Genomic DNA, 25,189 nt, shown 5'->3' on the forward strand with positions numbered 1-25,189 from the left:
CAACTTTATTCTGAACCTGTTTTATTTTCATTTTTTTAACAATAATATGTTTATAAACTAAATTGTAATTTAAATAATCTTAAACGTAGAAAAATCGCATGCAATTTATTTTAAATTATTAGAACTGGTTGATGTGGCGGCATTTATTGTAAAATTCCTATTGTGAAATGAAGAATATTGAGGATTATTACCACGAGCAGAATTTGCTGCTGCCGGTGACGATGCCGCTTGATGTTGCCCTGGCTGTGACAAAATATTCAATACCAAGTCACTCATACGTGCACGCATCTGTAAGTTTTGTAAATCATTCATTTTCTTCATATGCGGCAGAAAACTGACCAGGAAATTATAATCTGGATCACCGCTATGATCAATGGCACGATGTATATCCTCTCGTGTCGACTGCATTAGTTTGTGTTCTTCACGTTCGAGATTTTCGAGAAAATGAACATTTTTTTCGCTACGCGATGAATTTGAAAATTCTTTTGTGTTGTTGTCGTTGTTGTTGAGAGTTGGAGTTGTTTCTTTTGGCAGTATTGCCACTTTTATTGCAGGTGGCAGTGGTAATGGTAAACGGGACGATGGTGATGTTGTCGCTTCATTGGAGTGGATTACTGGAGGTGTTGTGGTGGATGATGTTTTCTGGGCCTCGTTGCTGGTCTTCGGTCCATTGATTACTGAGATTTTAGCTGGTATATGTTTGAATTGTTGCTCTGGCAACAATGTATCGATATCTTGAAATTCCAAATCTGTCATATCGGCATCATCATCATCAAACTCCTCGATAAAGAATACTTCTTGATCACCACCATCCATAAACGAGGTCGGTTCCACTTTAATGTCGAAAACATTCGCTTCATGATTGCAATCATCTGTTGAATTGGTATTTTGATCCTGTTCGATTTCAAAGCGAGTTCGCCGTTTACGCTTCTTGTCTCTTATAAAGCTTAGATCGTGGAAATGAGTCCATTTACTCTCATAGCTAATTTGAGGATCATAAATACCCAAGGCTTCGTCGCGTGCCCGTCGAAGGTCGCAGCGTTTTACCAAAGCACGATAGGAATCGCGTAAATTTTTCCATTTACGTCGACACTGTTCGACTATAGCGCCAAGCAATAACAACATCAGCATCATTTCATACAACAGTCAGTCATACACACATACCGTGGGCATCAAACCAGTTGCAGCAAACGATACAAAAAGGAGAACAGAACAAAAAGAGAGATGAGAGAATAAAACGTTACTCAATAACTACACACACACGCACGCATATGCACATTTGTTGTTGTCGCATTTAATGTCGATAAGCAACGAACCAACAGCTCAGGTAACGAAAATATCTTAGCTAGCTTTCTTCTTGTTTTTTGTTTTCTTTTACTTACCATCCTCAACGCCAAGAACAGCTGCCAGTTCTTTCCACTGCCTGCCAACTTCGGTGTACGACTTGTTGTGCTCATGATTCAAGTCCCATAAAGCTGGTCTTTTGCGCACTTCGTCGATTAAACGCTTGGCATCTATTTCGTTCGACATTTTCCCTTCAACTAACGTGGCATCGTTAATGGTGTTCGTCGATTACCCAGTGAGCGCAACACTGAGCACAGCGAATTCAATGTGGAATTCAAGGAGAGAATAGAGTCCACTCATGCAATGTCTCTTTGAATGTTAATAACAAGGGGTTCTCAACGTAGTTTGATTATTATTTTTATGCTCTCCTGCATGGAAAGGAGGGTATATTAAATTTTGTCATTCCGTTTGTAACACCTCCAAAGGGTGTTTCTTTAAATGAATATGGAAGCTGATTAAATTCTGAAAAATCCATGAGATGTTTATTGGAATTAATAGTAGAGTCCGTATGATTTAAGATTTATAGATTATTTCATGCAAATGTTGACCACGACTGTGTCTCAAATAGTCTATCCGCTTAGTCTAGTTTTGGCGAATTCTTCCCAAAACCTTTTGAAAATTTGCAGCAAAAAGTAGCATAAATAGAGAGGGCAAGTTCCCCTTCTTCCGAACTTGTGGAAATTTCGAATTAAGATTCCTTAGCATCCAAGCAATTTAGATATATAGTGTATTTGACAATATTGCTGACAAAAATACAGGGAACATTTGTAACGAAAATTTTAACCCTCAAGCGAGTCAACAAAGGCGTCTTTTAGGGCCCTTTTCAAATATATGGCTAAAAACAACGTAGTTAAAATATTCTACAAAATTATTTGTCATAAAATTTTACTATAGGGCCAAGAAGACGCCAAGAGGATAAATCTTGCCTTGACCACCAGGAATGCATATACAGGGTGAGATGAAAAAACTGCAACCAACTTCAGACTGCTGTCACTTCTAAGCCACTCGTCCGACAGCTGTTAAAATTACTCCAGTTCAAAAGCATTTTGGTAAGAAATTTTAAGAAAAAAATGTATTCGTGATGGAATTCAAGCGTGATTGTGTGATTTCTTTATGTTTGGCTGGAAAACCACACGTGGTACTGGTAGCGTAGCCCGACTTCAAGGAAGTGGACGGAAGAAATCAGCAACATCAGCAGAAATGGTTCGAAAAGTAACGAAGCGTCTTGATTCAAAGCCGCGTCTCAGCGGCCGAAAAATGGCTCGTGAGCTAAACATATCGCTATATTCCGCAATATTCGGCAAATATTGCAAAATGAGCTCGGGGTAACGCAATTGAAATTCCAAAAAGTGGAAGAACTTACACCGCAACAGAAATAAAATAGACTCAAACGAGCTAAAGGGTTGCTTCGCATGCCCGAAAGTGGTGAACTGCCGAATTTGGTTTTCTCCGATGAGCAAATATTCGTTGTCCAGCAGTTTGTAAACAAACAAAATGATCGGGGATCTTGTTTACTTGCCAAAGAGTTCAGCTGAAAATGTGCAACTTCGGTTCGCCAACAGAACTCAAGCCCCGGCCATGGTGATGGAGTGAGCCGCCAAAAAAGGCGCTGATCGTGTTATCGCGAAAATATTCTGGAGGGTGTATTAAAGCCTTAGGCATGCAAACATTTTGGCCGTAGACCTTGGACAGGACTCAGCACCATCGCACTCAGCACGCGCCACCCAAGAATGGTTACAAAATGAGGTTCCTCGCTTCATTTCCAGCGGACAAAAATATCCGCATACCAATCCGTTGGACTATTGTGTCTGGAGTATTTTGGAAGGTAAGGTTGGCACTAAAAAATACAAAAGTGTCGATCACCTCAAGCAAGCGCTTCGCCGGGAATGGTACAAAATACCGCAGAGCAACATTCGGGCATCGTGTGATGGTTTCATTTGCTGTTTGAAGGCCATAATTCGTGCCAAAGGTGACCAATTCGAACAAATCTAAACTTATTCTAAAATTTGATGCTATTTCCGACATTTTTTGCTTCCATTCAATAAAATTAAAAAAAGTAAAATAAAATTTATGGCGTTTGACTTCGTTGCATTTTTTTATCTCACCCTGTATATTAAAAACTCATTTAAGGGTTAAATACGTACTTAGTTAGTTTGTGCAAAAATCTGCAACAAAGCGTCCTTTTAGGGGGGTGACGTCGAAGACATAAATATTCTTGATCAAATTTCACTTAAAGTCACCAAAGAAACGAAATTTCTATTTTGATTTCGATCTCTACCATCTTTATAACCTATCTTGTGTTGATGGAAATATGGGGATGTACGTAGTCTGAAGGGAATCCGTTGTTAATTACGTTATAGGCTTTATAGATATTCAAAATTTTGAGAAAGTGTGAGTCGATCTTGTGTTATAGAAATAATGGCAGCAGATCTTGTGTTATAGAAATAATGGCATGTGTGAAATATGAAGGGCACCGGGTTCATATTTCGGATTTCATAATCGTTTTGGTTTTTCAAAAATTTGACCCTTTATGGGGGAGGTACCAGAAGGAATGGTCCAATTTGAAGACAATCGGACCCGTACATCACATTTTATAAGAGTTATAATTATTCAATTAATTTTTACCCATAGTGGAGGAGGTACTTGGTGGAGTTTACGGATATTGTCCATTTTCGCACCTAACCTAGCACTGATGCAAATATTAGGTTTTGTAAAGTTGGAACAAAATCGGACTATCCTTCCTCTTTCTGCGCAGTAAAATATTTTTTTTTTATTTTTGAAAACCTCTACCTTTTGTGGGGATGTACCAGAAGGAGTGCGCCGATATTGTCCATCTCCGAACTCGATCTAAGTTTAGTAGTAATATTACGATGTACCAAGTTTGGACCAAATTGGATACTACCTTCGACAGTTATCGTATCGGCAGGACATTCGTAGATGGACACCAAATGCTCTACAGCGGGTCTAAAACCCTCAGCCATTTGGCTGGGGGTATAAAAAATAATTCGAATTATATTAATTCATTATATTATTTATTTATTACTATTATACTTATTTGGTTACAACAACAACATATTACTATTATATTTATTTATTTTATATTTTATTTATATCTGATTATTATTCCCTTTAACATTACTTGTCTACTGATTTGTTACCGGCTCTTGTTTTACTGAAGCACTATTGCCCTTCTCATACTCCGCAATAACGAAACCTGAAACGGGGGCTGATAACGCTGACGCGTTGCTTGTAGCTGCTAAGGAATTGCTTGGCGCCGCATTGGGCGCTAATGTACTCATAACCAAATCGCACATGCGTCTACGAAATCGTAAATTTTCAACAACATCCATTTTCTTCGTGTGTTTCAAGAAACTGACTAGGAAATGATAATCTGGATCACCGTTATGCTTGTTGGCACTATGTATAGCTTCTAGAGAGGATTTCATTAGATGGTGTTCTTTCTGTTCGGGGGTTTCGAGAAAATGTACATGTCGCTCATTTCGTGAGGAATTTGGACAATCTTTTGAATTGTCGTTGGGAATTGGAGTTGCCGTACTGTTTGATTTTTCTTGTGTTGCCACTTTTATTGCCGGTGCCATGGGGAATGTTAATGGGGTTATTGGTGAGGTCGCCTCTTCAATGGTCTGTGATACTTGAGGGCTTGTTCTTAATTTTGTTTTCTGGATCACATTTGGGGATTCGGTTTCTTCAAGCGCTGCATTGATTACGGAGATTGGCGATGACAGTTGAGACGTTGTTAATGTATTCTGGACCTCATTTGTGGTATTTGTTCCCTCATTGACGCCTGAGATTTTAGCCGGGTATTGCTCTGCCAACAATGTATTACTTCTAGAATTATCAGAGAGCATATTTGAATTCCCAATATCTTGAAATTCCATATCTGTCATATCTGCATCATCATCATCATCAAACTCTTCTATTAGAAATGCCTCTTGACTGCCAACACGCGTCGGTTCCACTTTAATTTCCGAAACGGGCGCTTCATTACAATCATCTATTGAATTGGTGTTTTGATCTTGTTCCATTTCAGAGCGCGTCCGTCGCTTACGCTTTTTATCTTTTATAAAGCTTAAATCGTCATAATAGGCCCATTTAATCTCATAACTGCTTTGAGGATTCTGAACACCCAGCGCTTTATCGCGTGCTTTACGCCGCTCAAAACGTTTCACCAAGGTGCGATAAGTATCGCGTAAAATTTTCCATTTATGTCGACATTGTTCGACTGTAGCGTAACCACAATTAGCAACAACGTCACACCATACAGAGGGCCAACGAACGAACACACAACCAGTTGTAGCCAGTAACAAAACAAACGATACAAAAAAGAGGAACAGAAAAAAAGAGAGATGAGAGAGAATAAAACGCTACTCAATAATAACGCACACACACACTCACACACATGTACATTTGTTGTTGTCGCATTTAATGTTGATAAACAACAAACCTATGACTACTCAGCTAACGAAAATGAGCTAGCTGTTGTTTTCATTTACTTACCATCCTCAACGCCCAGAACAGCTGCCACCTCTTTCCATAGCTTGATAACTTCGAGAGGCCATTTGTTGAACTCATGATCCAGGTCCCATAAAGCTGGTCTTTTGCGCACTTCTTCGATTAAACGTCTGCTATCTATTTCGTTCGGCATTTCCACTGCAACTAACGTGGCATCGTTAGTGGTGTTCGTCGCTTGCCCACTGAGAACAAACAGTGAGCACAGCGAATTCAATGTGGAATTTAAAGAGAGAATAGAATCCACTCGACCTCACTCTGTGTTTTAATAACAATGGGTTCTCGGTATGAGTTTCGTGATTAGCGAATGACGAAATGGGTTGCAAACAAGTTAAAAAGCAGTAAGTTCGGCCGGGCCGAACTTTTAATACCCTCCACCATTTGCAACGAATTTGGAAATTTTCAAAAAATAAAATCCATAAAAAATTCTGTTAAAATTTTAAAAATACCGAATATAGCCGTTATATTGGGGTCTATACGACGTGGACATACATGTGCATTGTTTGTCATAAGCCATTACCATATTCAAATTCGAAACTGGGCCCGCACCAATAATTTTCTGTCACAGACCGTAGTTCCCATAACGAACTTCAAATACCAAATTTGAAACAATTCCGGTAAATAACGTCGCTAAAATCATCAAAATACCGAATATAGGGAGGTACCGTTATATTGGGGCTATACGAAGACGTGGACCTGCAAAGACAATTTTCTTTCTTAGGGTGTAGTATCCATTTGGAACTTCAAATTTGAAACAATTCCGGTGAATAACGTCGCTAAAATCATCAAAATACCGAATATAGGGGGGTTACCGTTATATGGGAGCTATATGAAAACGTGGACCTACATGGCGCATTTACGAACTTAACCTGCCTACTGGAAAAATAAACATGTGTGCAAAATTTTAGCCATCTATCTCAATTCATTCGAAAGATAGCGTGATTACAACAGGCAGACAGACGGACAGATAGACAGACAGACGGACATCGCTAAATCGAGTTAGAATTTTACGCTGATCAAGAATATATATACTTTGTTGGGTCTGATATGAGTATTTCGAGGAGTTACAAACGGAATGACAAAGTTAATATACCCTCCATAGTATGGTGGAGGGTATAAAAATACGTACTTAGCTATTGTGTGTTGTTGAACATAATTTATTTTCTTTAAATACGAATTTTACAAACAATATAACCTACCGACAAAAAATGGTATACCCAGCTATTATTTAAGCGAATGTAATTGTACTTTCCACAAGTATGTGTGTAGGTGCGTGCATACAGTTGTTATCAATAATATATTGTTAATTAGAACCATGGTAAAATAAGCAGGCAAAGCTGGCTCGTAAAACTATTAAAATACAGTCCTGAGGCTTCACCTGCCGAAATTATTAAAAATTATATGCAACAAGTTAAATAGTATCAGCCGATCGGAAACAGATGTATACCCCCAACCTTGAGTTATGATTATTCTAACCTTTGACCCTTTATGGGGGAGGTTCCGAAGCAGTTGGTCAATATTGTCCATTTCGTATCTGACATAAGTCTGATATAAATATTACAACGTGTCATATTTGGATTATATCGTCTACTTACTTGACATATTTGCAATTATTGCATTCTTGAAAAAATTTCGAAATATGTGTGAGGTACCACATATAGCGGACCGAAATATTCCACTTCATTTAATACAGATAAAAATATTGGTGCGTGCAAAAGTTAAAGGAAATCGAACATGTATATCCAATTTTATACAAAATCACAAATTTCGATAGAATTGCCGACTTGTTTCGAAATTATGATAGATACAAGTATTGGAAATTGTGACTCTTTGTGGATGAGGTACCAGAACGGGTTGACAGATATTTATCATCTTCACAACAGATTTTTCAAAAATGTTTGGATGTGTGAAATTCGAATAGAACCGTATGCTTATTTCGGATTTTATGATCGTTTTTGTTATTCAAAGTTTTGAATTTTGTGGGAGAGGTACCAGAAGGAATAGTCCGATCTGTATTTCCATTTTCACAGCAGATCTTGTGCTAGTAGAAATAATGGGATGTGTGAAATATGAAGAGAACCGGATACTTATTTCGGATTTAATAATCGTTTTTATTATTCGAAACTTGTGTTGAAAGAAATATTCAGATGTGCCAAGTCTGAATGGAATCGAATGTTAATTTCGTGTCTTATGAGCTTCATAGATATTACAAATTTTGACCCTTGCTGGGCCAGGTACTTGATGGAGTAAACCGACATTGTCCATTTTCATACCTTACCTAGAACTGATGCAACTGATGATGCATAAGGATTTGCAAAGTTGGAGTAAAATCAGATTATCCTTTCTCTCTCTCTATGCAGTAAAATATATTCTTTGAAAATTTCGACCTTTTGTGGGGGAGGTACCAGAAGGATTGGACCGTTATTGCCCATCTCCGAACTCGACTGGACTGGACTATATTGAATACTCTTTGCGATAATTATCGTACTCAGAAACTGGTGGACAGACGGATATCGCTAGACCCACTCCAAATGTCCTGAAACGGATTTGGACCAAGGAGACCTAGGGTCTACAACCCTTATTTCGCCGAGGCACGTTTTGGATGTTTCAAATGGCATATACCCTCATTTTTTAAAGGGACTAAATTGGCGCCCAAGACGAATGATGTCTCCTTTTCAATTCAAGGTATACTTCTTGCCCATAAATTAAAAAAATAAGAATATACATGAAAATATACCTAGCCTTTGGAATACGATAATTTCAATAATTTAACTGTGGAACAAAAATCAATCAATTTTTTATCGTAGCTAAAATAGGGGGTAAGTGCCCCCCTCTTCAACATTTCTGAAAAATTTCGGATTAAGATTCCTCGAAACACGTGCATTTCAGGTATATAGGGTCCTCAGTAATGTTTCAAAAAAAAAAAAAAAAAAAAACATTTTGATCGAAAATGTTAAGGGATCTTTTTGGTCCTTCTTGAAAATATGGTTAAAAACTCCCGGTAATAATGTCGCTAAAATCATCAAAATACTGAATATTCACAGGTTCCGTTCTATGTGTACTATACAATATCGTGATCCTATATACTCTTCAAATGGGTATGTTACTCAGAAGGAACTTTTTTTTGTGAATTTTTATACAATTTCATTGAAAAATTTGGCTACGATTATCAAAATACCGAATATTGGGGGGTACCGTTATATGGGGGCTGTACGATATCGTGGACCGATATAGCCTATCTTCGAACTTGACCTGTCCGAAGACGAAATACTGATTTGTTGAAAATGTTAACTTCCCACCTCTATTCGTTTCGACTCTAGCGTGATTACAACAGATGGACGGACAGGACTAAATTGTCTCATAATTTTATGCTGATCAAGAATATATGTTATGTCTAAAATTGTTTTTTGGATGAGTTACGGAATGACGAACATGATATACCCTCCATACTATGTATGGTGGAGGGTATAAAAATCGTGTATATTATACCCTCCACCATTCTAAGAAGGGCATGTTAGCTTTGTCCGTTTGTATCTCCTCGAAATACTCATGATAGACCCGACAAAGTATATATATTCTAGATCAGTGCAAAATTCTAAGTCGATTTCATATTCAAAGTTTGTAATGGGTACTACAGCCTTTAACAAAAAAACTTCGTGTGCAGGTCCACGTTATAGTATTGCCCCCATATAACGGTACCTCCAGATATTCGATATTTTCATGAGTTATTCGCAGGAATTGTTACAAATTTCGAATTTGAATATCGTAATGGGTACTACAGCCTTTGATAAAAAATTAATAAAATACCCTCCACAATTTTGGACGAATTTGGCTATTTCAAAAAAAAAAAAAATCCGTTAAAAATTCTGTTAAAATCTTAAAAATACCAAATGTAGCTGTCATATTAGAGTCTAAACGACGTGGACCTATATAGGCAACTTATGTCATAAGCCAATACAATACTCAAATGCGAAACTTGAAAAAAATCGGCGAATAATGTAGCTAAAATCATCAATATAGGGAGTAACTATTACATGGGGCTATACCAAAATGTTGACCTGCGCAGAAAATTTTAAGTAAAATTTTATCAATCTACTTCATTCCGTGAGTGATTTCCACAGACGGACGGACATAGCTAAATCGACATAGAATTTATGCTGATCAAGAATTTATATACTTTGTGGGGTCTAAAATGTATATTTCGAGGTGTTACAAACGGAATGACAAACTTAATAGAGTGTATAAAAATTATTAATAAAGGTCCACGTCTTCGTATCGCGCCCATTTAACGGTTTTCATATAAGCGTTATTTTTCAGAGTTTTTGGAAATTTACCAAATTCTTTCCAATTTGTGGAGGGTATTAAACTGCTGCTTTTTACACGTTTTTGAATTGCTTGTGTTTTTTATTTGCAAAAATTTCATATATCGCTTAAAAATCGATATTTCGATCGATACTAAAATAATATATAACAGAATAACTTATAAATAATCAATTCGATCGCTAAATAATGATAATCCTTAAAACTATTCCTGGAACCATTCGGTGCACATAGAATGACATCACACTTGGAACATCTATATCTTGTTCTTGTTCCTTTTTACAGTCCTTATATTTACATTTACATCTGCCTTTATCAGTCATATTTTCCTGCCAATGCTGGTTTCCATCATGTCGCATAGAATTTATTTGAGCTACTTTTCGATTTTTACCGGATGTTGAAAGACTTACTGAAACATCATATCACTTTATGCTCGCTGATTGGTTGGAGCAAGGAGGCCATCTGCCATGTCGTTGCCAAAGCTCAATATGTTCATACATTTTCTAATATTCCAGTGTTCGTTGTCCATTCTGTACTCTGACCATAAGTCCTCTCAGTAGATCTAATGGCAATTCTGTATAAAGGCAGAAAGAGACCTATATTATCTACGCCGCCCATATTTCCATTTAAAAATTTGGCTACGTTTAGCTGTTATTTCGATATTTTCTTCTTCGACGAAAAATCGGTGCAATTAATTTTGGGTTTCGGAACCATGAATCGAGAAAATATGTTGTACAATTCCTCCATTAAGCCATCGGAGAAGAAACATATTGTTCGAGCGTTCTATGCGATAGTCGAAACTTCCAAGGACTTCTTTGCATTATTGGTATTCATATTGTAGATCAATTTTACAGAATTCATTTCCCTCCATCTTTCATGTTGGCCATATCCTTTTTTCGTGAAGTGGCAGGCGTACGGACAACCCACTATGAATGGAATTCCGTTTCATTTTGCAATGTGGGCATTAAAATATTCAATACCAGGCTACTCATGCGTGCACGAAATTCGGCATTTTGTATTGGATTCATTTGCTTCAGTTGCGGTAGAAAACTGACGAGAAAATTAAAATTGGGATCATTGACGTGAGTTGGAGCTGATTTAGTAACAGTTTGTGTCATTTTCAATAGACTGCGTAATTCTTGCTGAAGATTTTGAAATCGTGCAGAGCAGTGACAATTTTCGGATTTTTCATTAGCAACAGGGCTTGGTGTTGTCTGTGTGGCAGCTTCAATGCTCGTTGAGGAGGGGGTGGTGGCGGTGCCAACATCTTTTCTTTGTTTTGGTACAAAACTTTTATTTGATCTTTTGTTATCATTACAGGAAACCTCAACGGCTGCTGATGTTTGTTTTACATTTTGTTGTGGCTGATTCGAATTAATGTTAGTCTCCTCTGCCGACCAACCATACTCCTGCTCAAATTCCATATAGAGCCTATCGATTACATCTTCATCGTCATCTTCAGAGTATCTTTGTTCATCGCCAATCTCTGGTAATTCGATTTTTATTTCAGAAATTTCTACCAAATCAGATACATTGTCATTTTGTGTGGATCCATTGCAAATGCTCTGACCCGCTTGGTCCACTTTTGGGCGCTTCTTACGACGTATTCTTTTGTTTTCTCGTATAAAACTTAGATCCTTATAATAAATCCATTTGCTGTCCCTTTGGTGGTGATTTTCACAACGCCTAACTAATGCCCGATAAGCGTCTCTTAAATTTGCCCATTTGCGTCGACATTGATGAACTGTGGACGTCACACGAGTGTTGTGGAGAAGAGAGCAGTTATACAACATGACATACACGTATACGTACATACGGTTGAGCACATGACCAAGGGAGAAAAGAGTAAATAAAGAAAACGAATTTATAAATGATTTGTTGTTGTTTCACTCGACTTGCTATGCCTACATTCGTACATATGAATGTGTTACGATTTCAAACATACGAGTAAATCGTGTGAATGGCTATTTGTTTGTGCTCACTTACCGTCAATGCCCACCACCGCTGCTACTTCTTTCCATTGTTGTTTAATTTCTTTATACGATTTTCTATGCCTTATCTCCCATAGAACCGGCCGGCTGCGAACCTCGTGAATTAATCGTCTGATATCTGTGTCGTTCCACATTTTTCGTTCAACTAAATGCGAATCGTTATTTTTGTTCGTAATATACAGACAACATTATAAGAAGCGGTACACACGGCGAATTTGCGGCAAGCAGATGGAGAGAATACCTTCCACACTCGCATTGAAGAGCTCTCACGATTTTTGTGGATTGGGTAAGGGTTGCCAAAATGCTCAATGCCTGGGGAATTTTTTGGTTTTACTTTTTGTTTTTGGGATATAAATGCAAATGTTTTATTGGGATATACAGGTAGAGTGGTAACCCAACGCACTGTGTCGGGTCATAAAATATGCATTTATTTAATCCTCAATACCATCAAGTTCTTCTAAGCATACCTGTAAATCTTATTGGGTACACAATCTATTCGAAAAAGACCTACATTCATGCAATAATATTCTATTGCATGAATGTAGGTCTTTTTCGAATAGATCAATTTGTTAACCAATTGATTAGATTTGTGACATAACAGCAGGATAACTAAAAATACTATAATTTTATACCCTCCATCATACCATTGGGGTATATTAAATCAATCCTTCCGTTTGTAACTCCTCGAAATATTCATCTTAGGCTCCAGAAATCAAATATATTATTGACCAGCACAAAATTCCGTCTGTGGAAATTGCTCTAGCTTCCGAACGGGGTAAAGGGAGGTTAATTAAATATCAGTCAGATGTTTTTTACCACCATAGAATTTTTGGGTTTTCAAATGGGCTATATGCATCTCGATTTTGGTATAGACTGCGATACAAGTTTTTTAGGGGTCTAGTCACAGATCTCAACCGAATTTTCTGTAAATCCTTTTACTCCTGATTTTTGCCAAACACATTTGTCTGCCACCAAAATTGTATGCTTCATATAAATTAGCAAAACGAGAAAAAACTCGAGAAAGGAAAAAGTCAAAAGTCGGGCGGGGCCGACTATATGATACCCTACACCTTATGCATATTTAGTGGAGCTCCCGTAACAAAAGAATTTATTTGAAGTAGATCATAACACCTATCAACGTTTGGCTTTAGAGCAGTTAAAATTTAAAAATGGAATTCTGAACCGATTTTCCCCACATCTGAGAGGAGACATTTTTATCTTTTATACCAAATAACATTGCTATAGAGTGTAGGATATCACTTCGACAAGTGTTATATTAAAACAAGTGAAAAAGATGTAAGTTCGGCCAAGCCGAACTTTGAATACTCCCCACCATTTGGAATGAATTTGGCAATTTTCAAAAAAAAAAAATAAATAAATAAATAAAATAAAGTCCGTTAAAAATGCTGCTTAAATATTAAAAAAATACCGAATACGCCCGTTATAATAGGGTCTATACGAAGACGTGGACCTGAATAGGTAATTTTTCTGTTTTCCTGCATTAGCTGAAGTATGCATTACGAACTTCAAATACCAAATTTGAAACATTTCTGGCGAATAATGTCACTTAAATCACTAAAATACCGAGAATATGGAGGTACCATTATATGGGGGCTATAAGGCGAAGGCGTAGACCTGCACAGACAATTTTCTGTCATAGGCTGTAGTATCCATTACGAACTTCAAATACCAAATTTGAAATATTTCCGGTGAATAATGTCGCTAAAATTACTAAAATACCGAAAATAGCTAAATAACAAAACGTGAACTTACATGACCCATTTTCAATACCAAAAGTCCTGCAGACATAATATACATTTGAGTGAAATTTTATCAACCTACTTCATTTTGTTCGGAAGCTAGAGTTATTTCCATAGACGGATATGCAGAAGGACATCGCAAAATCGACATATAATTTTATGCTGATGAAGAATACAGGGTGAGATAAAACAAAGTCAAATTTTTAATTTTTATTTATTTAAATGAAAGCAAAAAATGTCGGAAATAGCTTCAAATGTTGGAATAAGTTTAGATTTGTTCGAATTGGTCACCTTTGGCACGAATTATGGCCTTATGTTATGTTGCTCTGCGGTATTTTGGGCCATTCCAGGCGAAGCGCCTGCTTGAGGTGGTCGACTCTTTGGTATTTTTTAGTACCAACCTTGCTTTTCAAAATACTCCAGACAAAATAGTCCAACGGATTGGCATCCGAAGACTTTGGTGGCCATTGTGCGCTGAAAATGAAGCGAGGAACGTCATTTTGTAACCATTCTTGGGTGACATGCGATGGCTGAGTGCGATGGTGCTGAGTACTGTCCAAGGTCTGCGGCCCAAATGTTTGCGTGCCCAAGGCTTTAATACACCCTCCAGAATATTTTCGCGATATTCTGATTCCACGGTCGATTAATACGAGCGGAGAGCGACCATCGGCTGTTATGGCGGCCCACACCATCACCATGGCCGGCGCTTGAGCTCTGGTGGCCAACCGAAGGTGAACATTCTTAGCTAACCCCTTTGACAAATAAACACGATAATTTTGTCGGTTTACAAACTTGGAGAACACCAAATTCGTCAGTTCACCACATTCAGTCAAGCGAAGCAACTCTTTAGCTCTCTTGAGTCTATTTTCTCTCCGTTGCGGTGTAAGTTCTTGCACTTTTTAGAATTTCAATGGCTTTACCCCGAGCTCATTTTTCAATATTTGCCAAATGGAATATTGCGATATGTTCAGCTCACGAGCCATTTTTCGGCCACTGCGACGCGGGTTTTGATCAAGTCGCTTCTTTACTTTTCGAACCATTTCTGCTGATGTTGCTGTTTCCTTCCTTCCACTTCCTTGACGTTGAGCTACGCTACCTGTATCACGGTAACGAGCGATAGTACGAGACACAAACGATTTATTCACATTTAAATACTGTAGTGCTCCAACGATAGCCACTTGTGGTTTTTCAGCCATATATAATGAAATCCCGCTATTACGCTTGAATTCCATCACGAATAACTTTTTTTCTAGAAAATTCTCAACAAAATGCTTGTGTACGCTTGTAAACAATATAATGAACTGTCACAGGCATAATTTTAAAAGCTGTCGGACGAGTGGCTTTTGCTAAGACAGCAGTTTGAAGTTGGTTACAGTTTTCTCATTTTTGGTTGAAGATATATATGAGAGCTATATCCAAATCTGAACCGATCTTGATACAATATGGCAGAGGTATTTCTGGGCTGTATCATTCTTGTGAGGTGTATATTACGAATGTGAGGGACTTAAACACGAAATCGGATGAAACATATGTATGGGAGCTATAGATATATTTGAGCCAATATCCTCCAAAGTTGATGTACTTGCTTCTGGATGGTACATCTAACCTGCACTCCATCGGCGACTCTCGTTCCCCATTCGTTTGTCCAAGTATTCAATTTTTAGTACATTTTGCTACTTTTTTAACTTCAGCCGTTTCGTCTGGGAGTTGATTCTAGATCAGTACCGTTTGTGGTGGAGGTACCAAAAGGAGTGGACCGATTTTGTCCATCTCCCAACTAGACTTATGTTTTATAATAATATTACGATGTACCAAATTTGGACGAAGTTTATTACTCCATTTGAGAGATATCGGAAGGCCGGACACCCATAGATCGACTCCAAATCTTCTGAAACGGATTTGGTCCACAGATACCTTGCGTCGAAACCCATTATTTCGATGATGCACATATTGGCCGTATCAAGAGATTTTTCCCCTTGCAGCCATATGGGTGTGGTATACAAATATAAATAAATCAAAATCAAGCTAATGAAAGTTTTGGCAGTTATTCAACTTCTATGATTACTCCCTCAACTCGTTCTCATGAACTTGACTCTTACGATGCCGGAAAGCATTCAGAAAATTTTTGTACAAATTATTGAGTTATTCTTATATTTTATAAATATTTTATGAAATTCATTTATACCACACGCCTGTCCAATATTTGTTTTTTTTTTTTTTCAAATATCTTCCAAACAGAAAGTGCCACGAGTTTTAAATGCTATAATTCTCCCAACTCTGGCCATTGCATTTCTTCTTCTGCATACAACACACATTTTTGTGTGTAAACCACGTACAGAAGGCAATGAAGCAAAGAGCGCTGAGTGAACACAACAATCCTCTTCACCAAACAATAACAAAGCCAAAGACAGACATGTCTCTCGCTGCTCTAAACATTTAATGAGGACGCGATAGAGAGAGTAAGAGAGCATTTCGTCGGTCTGTTTATTTTCGCCTTGTTTTTCGTTTTGTATTTAGATTGGCGGGTATGTGTATATACGAGTGTGCAACTGGCCGTTGTGAGTTCAGTTTAACGAAAAATATCCAAGGCAATGGATGTACTGCGTTTAATTGAGGAAGTTCGTCAGCGACCAGCGTTGTGGGACACAACAATGGGGGAGAGAAAACGGCGTCCTTATATATACGGATTGTGGCAAGAAGTTGCGAAAGCTGTTGGCAGTGATGGTGAGTGTATACAATGTTTAATATATTATTTTTAAATACTTTTATGAATGCAACTGTTAGATTGAAGTTTATTTAGTTATTTTGCGTTAATAAAATGAAAAGATTGAATTGATAGTTACTTTTTTATTAGCCTGTTACTTTATTTGAAGAACTGTTGCATAGATTTTTCTGTATTTCTCCCATTATTGTCGAGTTGCTTTCCTGTACTTCTTTCTTTATGTTTTTGTCTTAACATCATGGTTCTCTTTGTGGCGTGATTAATCGTTCTTACTCGCACTCACTCGTATTTATAATTACTGTGAACTTTTTTACATGTATTTGTTTTTTGTATGTGAGTGTATTTCATGACGAGTGGACGTGGTTGCCATTTTATTGAAATATTGTTGAGAATTAATGCACAGGGAGAGAGAATTAAAATAAATTAAACATACAGAGTGGCCCAGAACAAGTAAAAAAAACATTCAATTCGGCCGGGCCGAACTTTTAATACCCTCCACCATTGGATAAAGAAAACATTTTTATATAGAGGTATCTCCATTCAACCGTGTTCCGCTTTAAACTACAAATACCAGTAAGACCGTTTGGATAATGCAGTTAAACTTAAAAAAAGAACATAAAGTTAGTGAGTCCGTTGTATGCGGCCATACCAAAATCGGTACCCATTAAGACAACTTTATGCTACAAGGATTGTCATCTATTGCAAGTCTTAAATGCCAAATAATTATATGACGGCTATTGGAAACATGGACCTAGATATTCCATTAAGAACTGCAGATACAATTTTTTAGACGTATCCGTGGATAGTGTGACAAAAATCATTAAAATACCGAATATCGGGAGGTACCCTTATATACGAAAACGTGGACTTATACATACAATGTACTGCCACCGGAGGTAAAATCTATTATGACCAACAAATAAAAAATCTGTGGAAAATTGTGGCAAAAAATCACGAAAATATCCAATATCGGGAGATAGTATTATATGGGGTCTATACGAAAATATAGAAACTATTATGACCTACACATACCAATTTTTAGAAAAATCCGTAGATAAAAATAGCGAATAACATCCAAATACAGAATATCGGGAGGTACCATTGTATGGGGCCAACTGGAAAACGTGGACCTATTGCAGAAAAATTGGAGTGAGCTTTTACCGATTTTTCCAATCTCAAAAACAAACTTTTCTGCAGATTCTAGAAGATTCAGCTAAACTCTCTAATCGAATAAATGATTACGGTAAATTATTTGAAAATTATAAGCTGTTAGAGAATGTGAATTCACCACAATCATCTCCGAAGCGTCGAAAATCAGCTAGGAATGCAAACAAAGAAAAACGCTCTGAAAATAACTATAGTACATCATTATCAAACACCCCTTCCGTGCCAATGCTTGATTCTACTTCCAACAATTCATCACCTATACCTAATCTTCCTTCATCCAATCCCTCTACGTCAAATAATCCAATTAGTTCATACAGTACTTCCGTTAATGATGTACCTCCTACCAGGCTTGAACGCCTAACAAACCATGATCCTGAATCAGTCGTCAATCCTTCTTCTCCTTATAACGTAACCCCTATTGAGGTTATCCTTACTGCTGTCCCGCCAAAAAGAAGCATTTTCATATCAAGACTTCCAGCGGATACCACTACTGAGACAATTGACCGTTACATCATATCTAAAATTGGAAAATTTAATGATATTAACATACATAAATTCAATTTTTCGCAACAACGTTCAATTGCATCATTCAAAATTACAACCTCTGATGAAATGTATACTCGTCTTATTGATCCTGAGTTCTGGCCGAAACATACTATAGTTCGTGAATACGTATATAGAGAAAGACAAATGCCTGATAATAATGGTTACATTCATCAAAACTCTGTTAACTTTTCAAAAAACTAAGCCCTTTTTGTAATGATACATTATCTATTGCCTATCAAAACGTCCGCTGTATTCGATCTAAAATATCGAAATTGTATGTTGACAGTTTTACCTTTGAACATCATATCTTAGTAATGACTGAGACCTGGTTAAATGAACGTATTTTAAACTCGGAAATTCTGTCAAATAAATACAATATCTTTAGACGTGACCGTGTAAGCAACGGCGGTGGAGTGCTCATAGCTGTCTCCAATATATTTTCTTGCCAATTATTGGATCTTGATTCTTCCCTTGATATTTAGTTCATTGCTGTCGAAGTAAAAAACAATTTGAAAAAAATGTTTATAACATGCTCATATATTCCTCCATCATCACCGCAAATAATTTATGAAAAGCATAGCCGAGTTGCATCCTAAGGAAGTGCGCCGATGCTTTTGTTTATCCTCTTACCATATTGTTCAATGCTTCCATAACTCAAGCTGTTTTTCCTGAGGTTTGGAAAACATCGTATATCATTCCACTCTTTAAAAACGGAAATAAATCTGATGTGGCCAATTACCGAGGAATAGCAAAATTAAGCGTGATTCCAAAGCTTTTCGAAAAACTGATTACTGAAAACCTTATCCATTGCATTAGTTCTATTGTTGCACCCTATCAGCACGGATTTCAGAGGAAGTGTTCTACAACAACAAACCTCATTCAGTTCACTACAGTTATAAATCGAGGATTTCTTCAAGGAAAGCAAACTGATGTAATTTACACAGATTTCAGCAAGGCATTCGATAAAGTTAATAATAAATTATTACGATTAAAACTTAAAAACATTGGATTTACAAATAGAAGTTCCGAATGGATTTTTTCATATCTACAAAATAGAACACAAAAAGTATGTTTTAAAAACGCCATTTCGAAGAGTATTATGGTTTCTTCTGGAGTCCCACAAGGAAGTCATCTAGGACCAATCCTATTTTCTTTATTTATAAATGATCTACCTTCATCTATAAAATTTTCAAATATTTTGATGTATGCCGACGATGTGAAAATATTTCTTAGCATTTCGGAGATATGTAAGAATCAGCTGCTTCAAAATGATTTGAATTCGTTTGTTAACTGGTGCAACATTAATCTTATGGAAATTAATTATTCGAAATGCAAACTTATGAGATTCACAAGAAAAAATTATTGGATACTTGTTACACCCTCGGTGATTATTCTCTGGAAAAAGTTGATACATTCGTTGATCTTGGAGTTGTATTGGATTGTAAACTTAACTTTAAATCTCGTATTTCTGTTTCTATAAACAAAGCAAAATCAGTTCTTGGTTTTGTGAAACGTTGGAGTAAAGAGTTTAAGGATCCTTATGTTTCAAAAAATTTATACATGTCAATTGTTCGCCCAATTTTGGAATACTCTTCGGTCATATGGGATCCAATTTATAAAACACACAGCGACCGCATCGAGTCTGTTCAAAAACAATTCCTACTTTTCTGTCTACGAAGTTTGAACTTTTCATATGATAATCTTCCACCATACACTGATAGACTCTCACTGATCAAGCTGCCAACTCTGGAAAGCCGTAGAAAAATGCCAAATGTCTCATTTCTTTATAATGTGATTATGGGTGATATTTCTGCTGGCTTTCTTGTTAACAACATAAATTTCAATGTTCCTCAACGTACTACCCGCCACTATGCACCACTAGCAATTCAATTCTCCAGGATGAGCTATGCAAACGCTGATCCTTTAACAAGAATTTCAAAAGATTTTAACGCGTTTTATAATTTTATCGATTTTACAATGGATATTAATACTATAAAAAGTAAAATAATAATGTTTTTAAATACTTAATTTTAATTATACAATTATTAGTTATATACATATATAGTCTGTAAGGAATTATCCATAGACTAATAGATTAAATAAAATAAATAAAAATAAAAATATACACTATACATAAGCCACTGGGGCTAAAATAAGATTTGACGCATATATACCAATTTATAAAGAAATCCATGAACAAATGTGGCGAAAATAATCAAAATACCGAATATCGAAAGGTACCGTTATATGGCGGCTATACCAAAACGTGGACCGATATATCTCATTTTCAATACCAGACACAATACATATTGTTCTGCCAAATTTTGTAGCTTTACGTCCTTTCCAAGCTTGAGGTTATAAAAACTTCTCGTATGAAATAAAAAAACTGCACCAAAGTCAAATGCCATCATTTTTACAATTTTTTTTTAATTTTATTGAATGAAAGCAAAAAAAGGTCGTAAATAGGATCAAATTTTAGAATAACTTTAGATTTGTTCGAATTGGTCACCTTTGGCACGAATTATGGCTTTCAAACGGCCAATGAAACCGTCACATGTTGCCCAAATGTTGCTCTGCAGTATTTTTGTCCATTCCCGGCGATGCGCTTGCTTGAGGAGATCGACACTTTGGTATGCCAACCATTCTTTCCAAAATACTCCAGACACAACGGATTGGTATCCGGATTTTTTGGTGGCTATTGTGCGCTAGAAATGAAGCGAACTTCTTTTTGTAACCACTCTTGGGTGGCGCGTGCTGGGTGCGATGGTGCTGTTGAATAGAGTCCTGTTGGAATGTTCAAGGTCTGCGAACAAAATGTTTGCTTGCCCTTCCGTGGGCTTTTATACACCCTCCAGAATATTTATATATATTCGGCATTTATTCTGATACCATCAGCTGTTATGGCGGCTCACACCATTACCATGGCCGGCGCTTGAGTTCTGATGGCCAACCGAAGGTATACATTTTCAGGTAACCTCTTTGGCAAGTAAACACGATCATTTTGTTTGTTTACAAACCGCTTAACAGCGAATGTTTTCTCATCGAAGAAAACCAAGTTCGGCAGTTCACCACTTTCGGCCAAGCGAAACATCTTTTTAGCACTTTCCAGTCTATTTTATTCATGTTGCGGTGTAAGTTCTTGCACTTACCCCGAGCTCATTTTTCAATGTTTGCCGAATGGAATATTGCGATATGTTCAGCTCACAAGCCATTTTTCGGCCGTTGCGAGGCGGGTTTCGATCAAGTCACTCCTTTACTTTTGGAACCATTTCTGCTGATGTTGCTGTTTTCTTCCGTCCACTTTTTTGACGTCGGGCTACGCTACCAGTATCACGGTAACGAGCGATGGTACGAGACACAAAAGATATATTCACATTTAAATGCTGGAGTGCTCTAACGATGGCCACTTGTGGTTTTCCAGTCAAATATAAAGAAATCACACTATCACGCTTAAATTACATCACGAATAACTTTTTTTCTGGAAAATTCTGACTAAAATGTTTTTGTACACTTGTAAACAATATAATGAGCTGTCACTGGAATAATTTTAAGAGCCGTCGTACGAGTGGCTTCGAAATGACAGCAGTCTGAAGTTGGTTGCGGTTTTTTCATCTCACCCTCACTGTATAGACTTTTGGCCGCAACTGTATATTCTTGATCAACTTTAAATTCGGAAAAATTTCTGTCGGTCTGTGAAAATCACTTTAGCTTCCTAGCGAAATGAAGTAGGTTGATCAAATTTTACTCAAACTTATTTTATGTCTGCTGGACTTTTGGTATTGAAAATGAGGTTCAAAATTTGGTATGACCCCCATATAACTATACCGACAGATTGACGTTTTTTTAGTCCCATCCCCGAATTTCCTGTAAATTGACAGTTTTTTTCCCAGCATGTAGGAAATATACTTGCAGAGAACTGACCACATAGGTCCCAGTTTGGGTATAGTCCCCATAAATTTGTTCCTCCACGTATTCGATATTTTTCAACAGACACTTTTTTACACTGTGCAAGTTCCTTCAATGTTCCATTCATTCAAAATGGTTTCAGATATGAAGAGACGTTACCGCAAATTATAATATTGTAGGGTAGGTATAACATGCTCTCACAGCCAGATTGTATCCATTGCTAACTTCTCAAAAATTACCTTTAATTTTCGATTAGCATTATTCAAACTAATTCCAACTTAGAAGTTGCCCTTTTCTCTTCTGCTTGCATACTTGTTTGCTATGCTAGGCCACTCATTGCCTACATTTTAACATATTTCACTTTTCTTTTTGTGCTCATTTCGTTTCATGTTTGGGACGCCACTGCCTGCTCTCTTCATTTTGTTATACTCAATCTTGCTCTTGCTTTAATTCGCCTTCATTTTGGTGTTGCTTCCGCTCCTGGTACTTGATATATGGAACATGTAGCCGAAAAATGCAAACAGAAATGGAAGAATTTTCGCGATACCTATCATTCTGAGGTTAGACGTGTCGAACGACAAATAATGAGACACAAACTAATGGGCAAGTATGATCCGAACCACGACTACCGAAGTAAATGGGCCTACATGGAGGCAATGAGTTTTATAACTAAATGCAGGCGACCGTATAAGTCATCGGGTGGCGAAAACGAGTGCACAAGTTCCAATGACGAGAATCCAGTAAGCAACTCCACAACTGGTATACGTCGATCACAGCGAAGAGTTGGAGAGAGTATCGACAATGCAACTTCGTCAGCCATTGGCAGTATGGATGATGGCGAAGATGATGATGACGAAGACGATGCCGATATGCTATTTGAGGAATTTCAAAGTATTGCCACACCACAGGCAGCTAGACGTTTGTCAGCTACGTTATCGCTAACGAACTCACTTGAGCAGACACTCTCGAATAGTTCGGTAGAAGCACCAGACACCAAGTTATTGATGGAACCCAGCACATCCACAGCCGCGAATGGCCCAAGAAAAGACTGTTGCAAAACGGCAACACAAGCTCACAGTGAGGATCGTGTACATTTTCTGGAAGATCTCGAAAAACAAGAACAGCAACTTATTAAATCCACCAAACATGACATCAGTCGAGCTCTCAGTCACATTGGCGACTCGGATTATAATTTTCTGGTTAGTTTTTTGCCGCACATGAAGAAAATGACAGATTTACAAAATCTACAATTTCGCGGACGAATGTGTGACTTGGTGTTGACATCATTGGCGCCCAATGCAGCTCAACATAATTCGGCAGCATCACTACCATTGCAACCACAATTGGCGCCCAATGTGGCTCAAGACTATTCTTCAGCACCAGCATCACTACCATTGCAACCAACAGCCAGCATTATTAAAGTGGAGTGTATTAATAATAAAATCCAAGCTTCAGAACATCCAGAATCGCCAACCAGTCAGGATGCAAATGCAGCCAATGGTAATGAAATTGACAACGAACTGGAGTTCTTTTGAAATGCATTGATGACTGAATGTATTTTTTTAATACTAAACTAAAGTAAATTTATGATTTTTATATTATTTTTACAAAAAAAATATTTTGTGATTTGATTTTAAACCTTGATATTGTAACTCAAGGTCAAAGAATAGGACACACAATAGGTTCATATTAATTTGTGATTAGATTCCAAAGTGAAAAATTAGTTGGAAGCTAATTTAGTTTGAAGTTGGCCGAAATAATTTATTTACTGCGGCTGAAAGGTTTTGATATTGAAATGGGGAATAATTTCATTAATACACCTACTGTGTGACATACCCATGGACCTTGATTGTAGCTTTAAGACCGAAAGGCCACATTTGATATATACACACAAAATTTTTGCAATAAAAAATTCTGATTCGATCTCTTTCTTAAAAACTGCACCTTTGAACAAAATATGGCAGAGCTATCATGAATGACTTGAGTTGCCCTCCCAACTTGGTAAGTTAACAGGTAAAATAGTATCAGTCGGTTTTGCCTACAGATGTATGTTCCCAGCTTTCAGAAGGGGTTGCCAGATGTACAGGGTGAGATGAAAAAACTGCAACTAACTGCGGACTGCTGTTATTTCGAAGCCACTCGTCATTTATTGTTTACAAGCGTACAAAAACATTTTTGTGAGGATTTTCCAGAAAAAAAGTTATTCGTGATGGAATACAAGCGTGATGTGTGATTTCTTTATATTTGGCTGGAGAACAACAAGTGGCTATCGTTAGAACATTCCAGCATTTAAATGTGAATAAATCTTTTGTGTCTCTTACTATCGCTCGTTACCGTGATACTGGTAGCGTAGCCCGACGTCAAGGAAGTAGACGGAATAAAACAGCAACATCAGCAGAAATGGTTCGAAAAGTAAAAAAGCGACCGCAGCGGCCGCAATATTCCATTCGGCAAATAATGAAAAATGAGCTCGGGGTAACGCCATTGAAATTCAAAAAGTGCAAGAACTTACACCGCAATTGAAAGAAAATAGCCTCAAAAGAGCTAATGAGTTGCTTTGCTTCGCCAAAAGTGGTGAACTGCCGAATTTGGTTTTCTCCAAATTCGTTGTCCAGCAGTTTGTAAAGAAACAAAATGATCGTGATTACTTGCCAAAGAGATCAGCTGAAAATGTGCACCTTCGGTTGGCCACCAGAACTCAAGCGCGAGCCATGGTGATGGTGTGTGCTGCCATTACAGTCGATGGTCGCTCATTGCTCTTATTAATCGAATCAGAATAAATGCCGAATATTATCGCGAAAATATTCTGGAGGGTGTATTAAAGCCTTGGACAAGCAAACATTTTGGCTGCAGACCTTGGACATTCCAATAGGACTCAGCACCATCGCACTCAGCACGTGCCA

General features: G+C 37.4%; 4 protein-coding genes across 4 annotated transcripts; 1 reads left to right on the forward strand and 3 right to left on the reverse strand.

The window, feature by feature from the left end:
* Positions 1-1,592, reverse strand: LOC131804514 (uncharacterized). Its single transcript, XM_059127492.1, has 2 exons — positions 1,383-1,592; positions 1-1,100 (listed from the first exon to the last, which is right to left on the reverse strand). Exons 1-2 carry the CDS (start codon positions 1,528-1,530, stop codon positions 106-108), a joined length of 1,143 nt encoding a protein of 380 aa, XP_058983475.1. The 5' UTR covers positions 1,531-1,592; the 3' UTR covers positions 1-105.
* On the forward strand, positions 199-23,884 carry LOC101889709 (uncharacterized). Its single transcript, XM_005186974.4, has 3 exons — positions 199-290; positions 16,184-16,669; positions 22,794-23,884. Exons 2-3 carry the CDS (start codon positions 16,537-16,539, stop codon positions 23,819-23,821), a joined length of 1,161 nt encoding a protein of 386 aa, XP_005187031.2. The 5' UTR covers positions 199-290; positions 16,184-16,536; the 3' UTR covers positions 23,822-23,884.
* On the reverse strand, positions 4,424-6,150 carry LOC101889371 (uncharacterized). The gene is made up of 2 exons (XM_011295671.3): positions 5,863-6,150; positions 4,424-5,587 (listed from the first exon to the last, which is right to left on the reverse strand). Exons 1-2 carry the CDS (start codon positions 6,008-6,010, stop codon positions 4,488-4,490), a joined length of 1,248 nt encoding a protein of 415 aa, XP_011293973.2. The 5' UTR covers positions 6,011-6,150; the 3' UTR covers positions 4,424-4,487.
* LOC131804515 (uncharacterized) lies at positions 10,333-12,436 on the reverse strand. The gene is made up of 2 exons (XM_059127493.1): positions 12,181-12,436; positions 10,333-11,938 (listed from the first exon to the last, which is right to left on the reverse strand). Exons 1-2 carry the CDS (start codon positions 12,317-12,319, stop codon positions 11,121-11,123), a joined length of 957 nt encoding a protein of 318 aa, XP_058983476.1. The 5' UTR covers positions 12,320-12,436; the 3' UTR covers positions 10,333-11,120.
* Positions 23,885-25,189: the final 1,305 nt, after the last annotated feature.

This window comes from Musca domestica, unplaced genomic scaffold (assembly GCF_030504385.1).
Source record: "Musca domestica strain aabys unplaced genomic scaffold, Musca_domestica.polishedcontigs.V.1.1 45, whole genome shotgun sequence".
NCBI lineage: Eukaryota > Metazoa > Arthropoda > Insecta > Diptera > Muscidae > Musca > Musca domestica.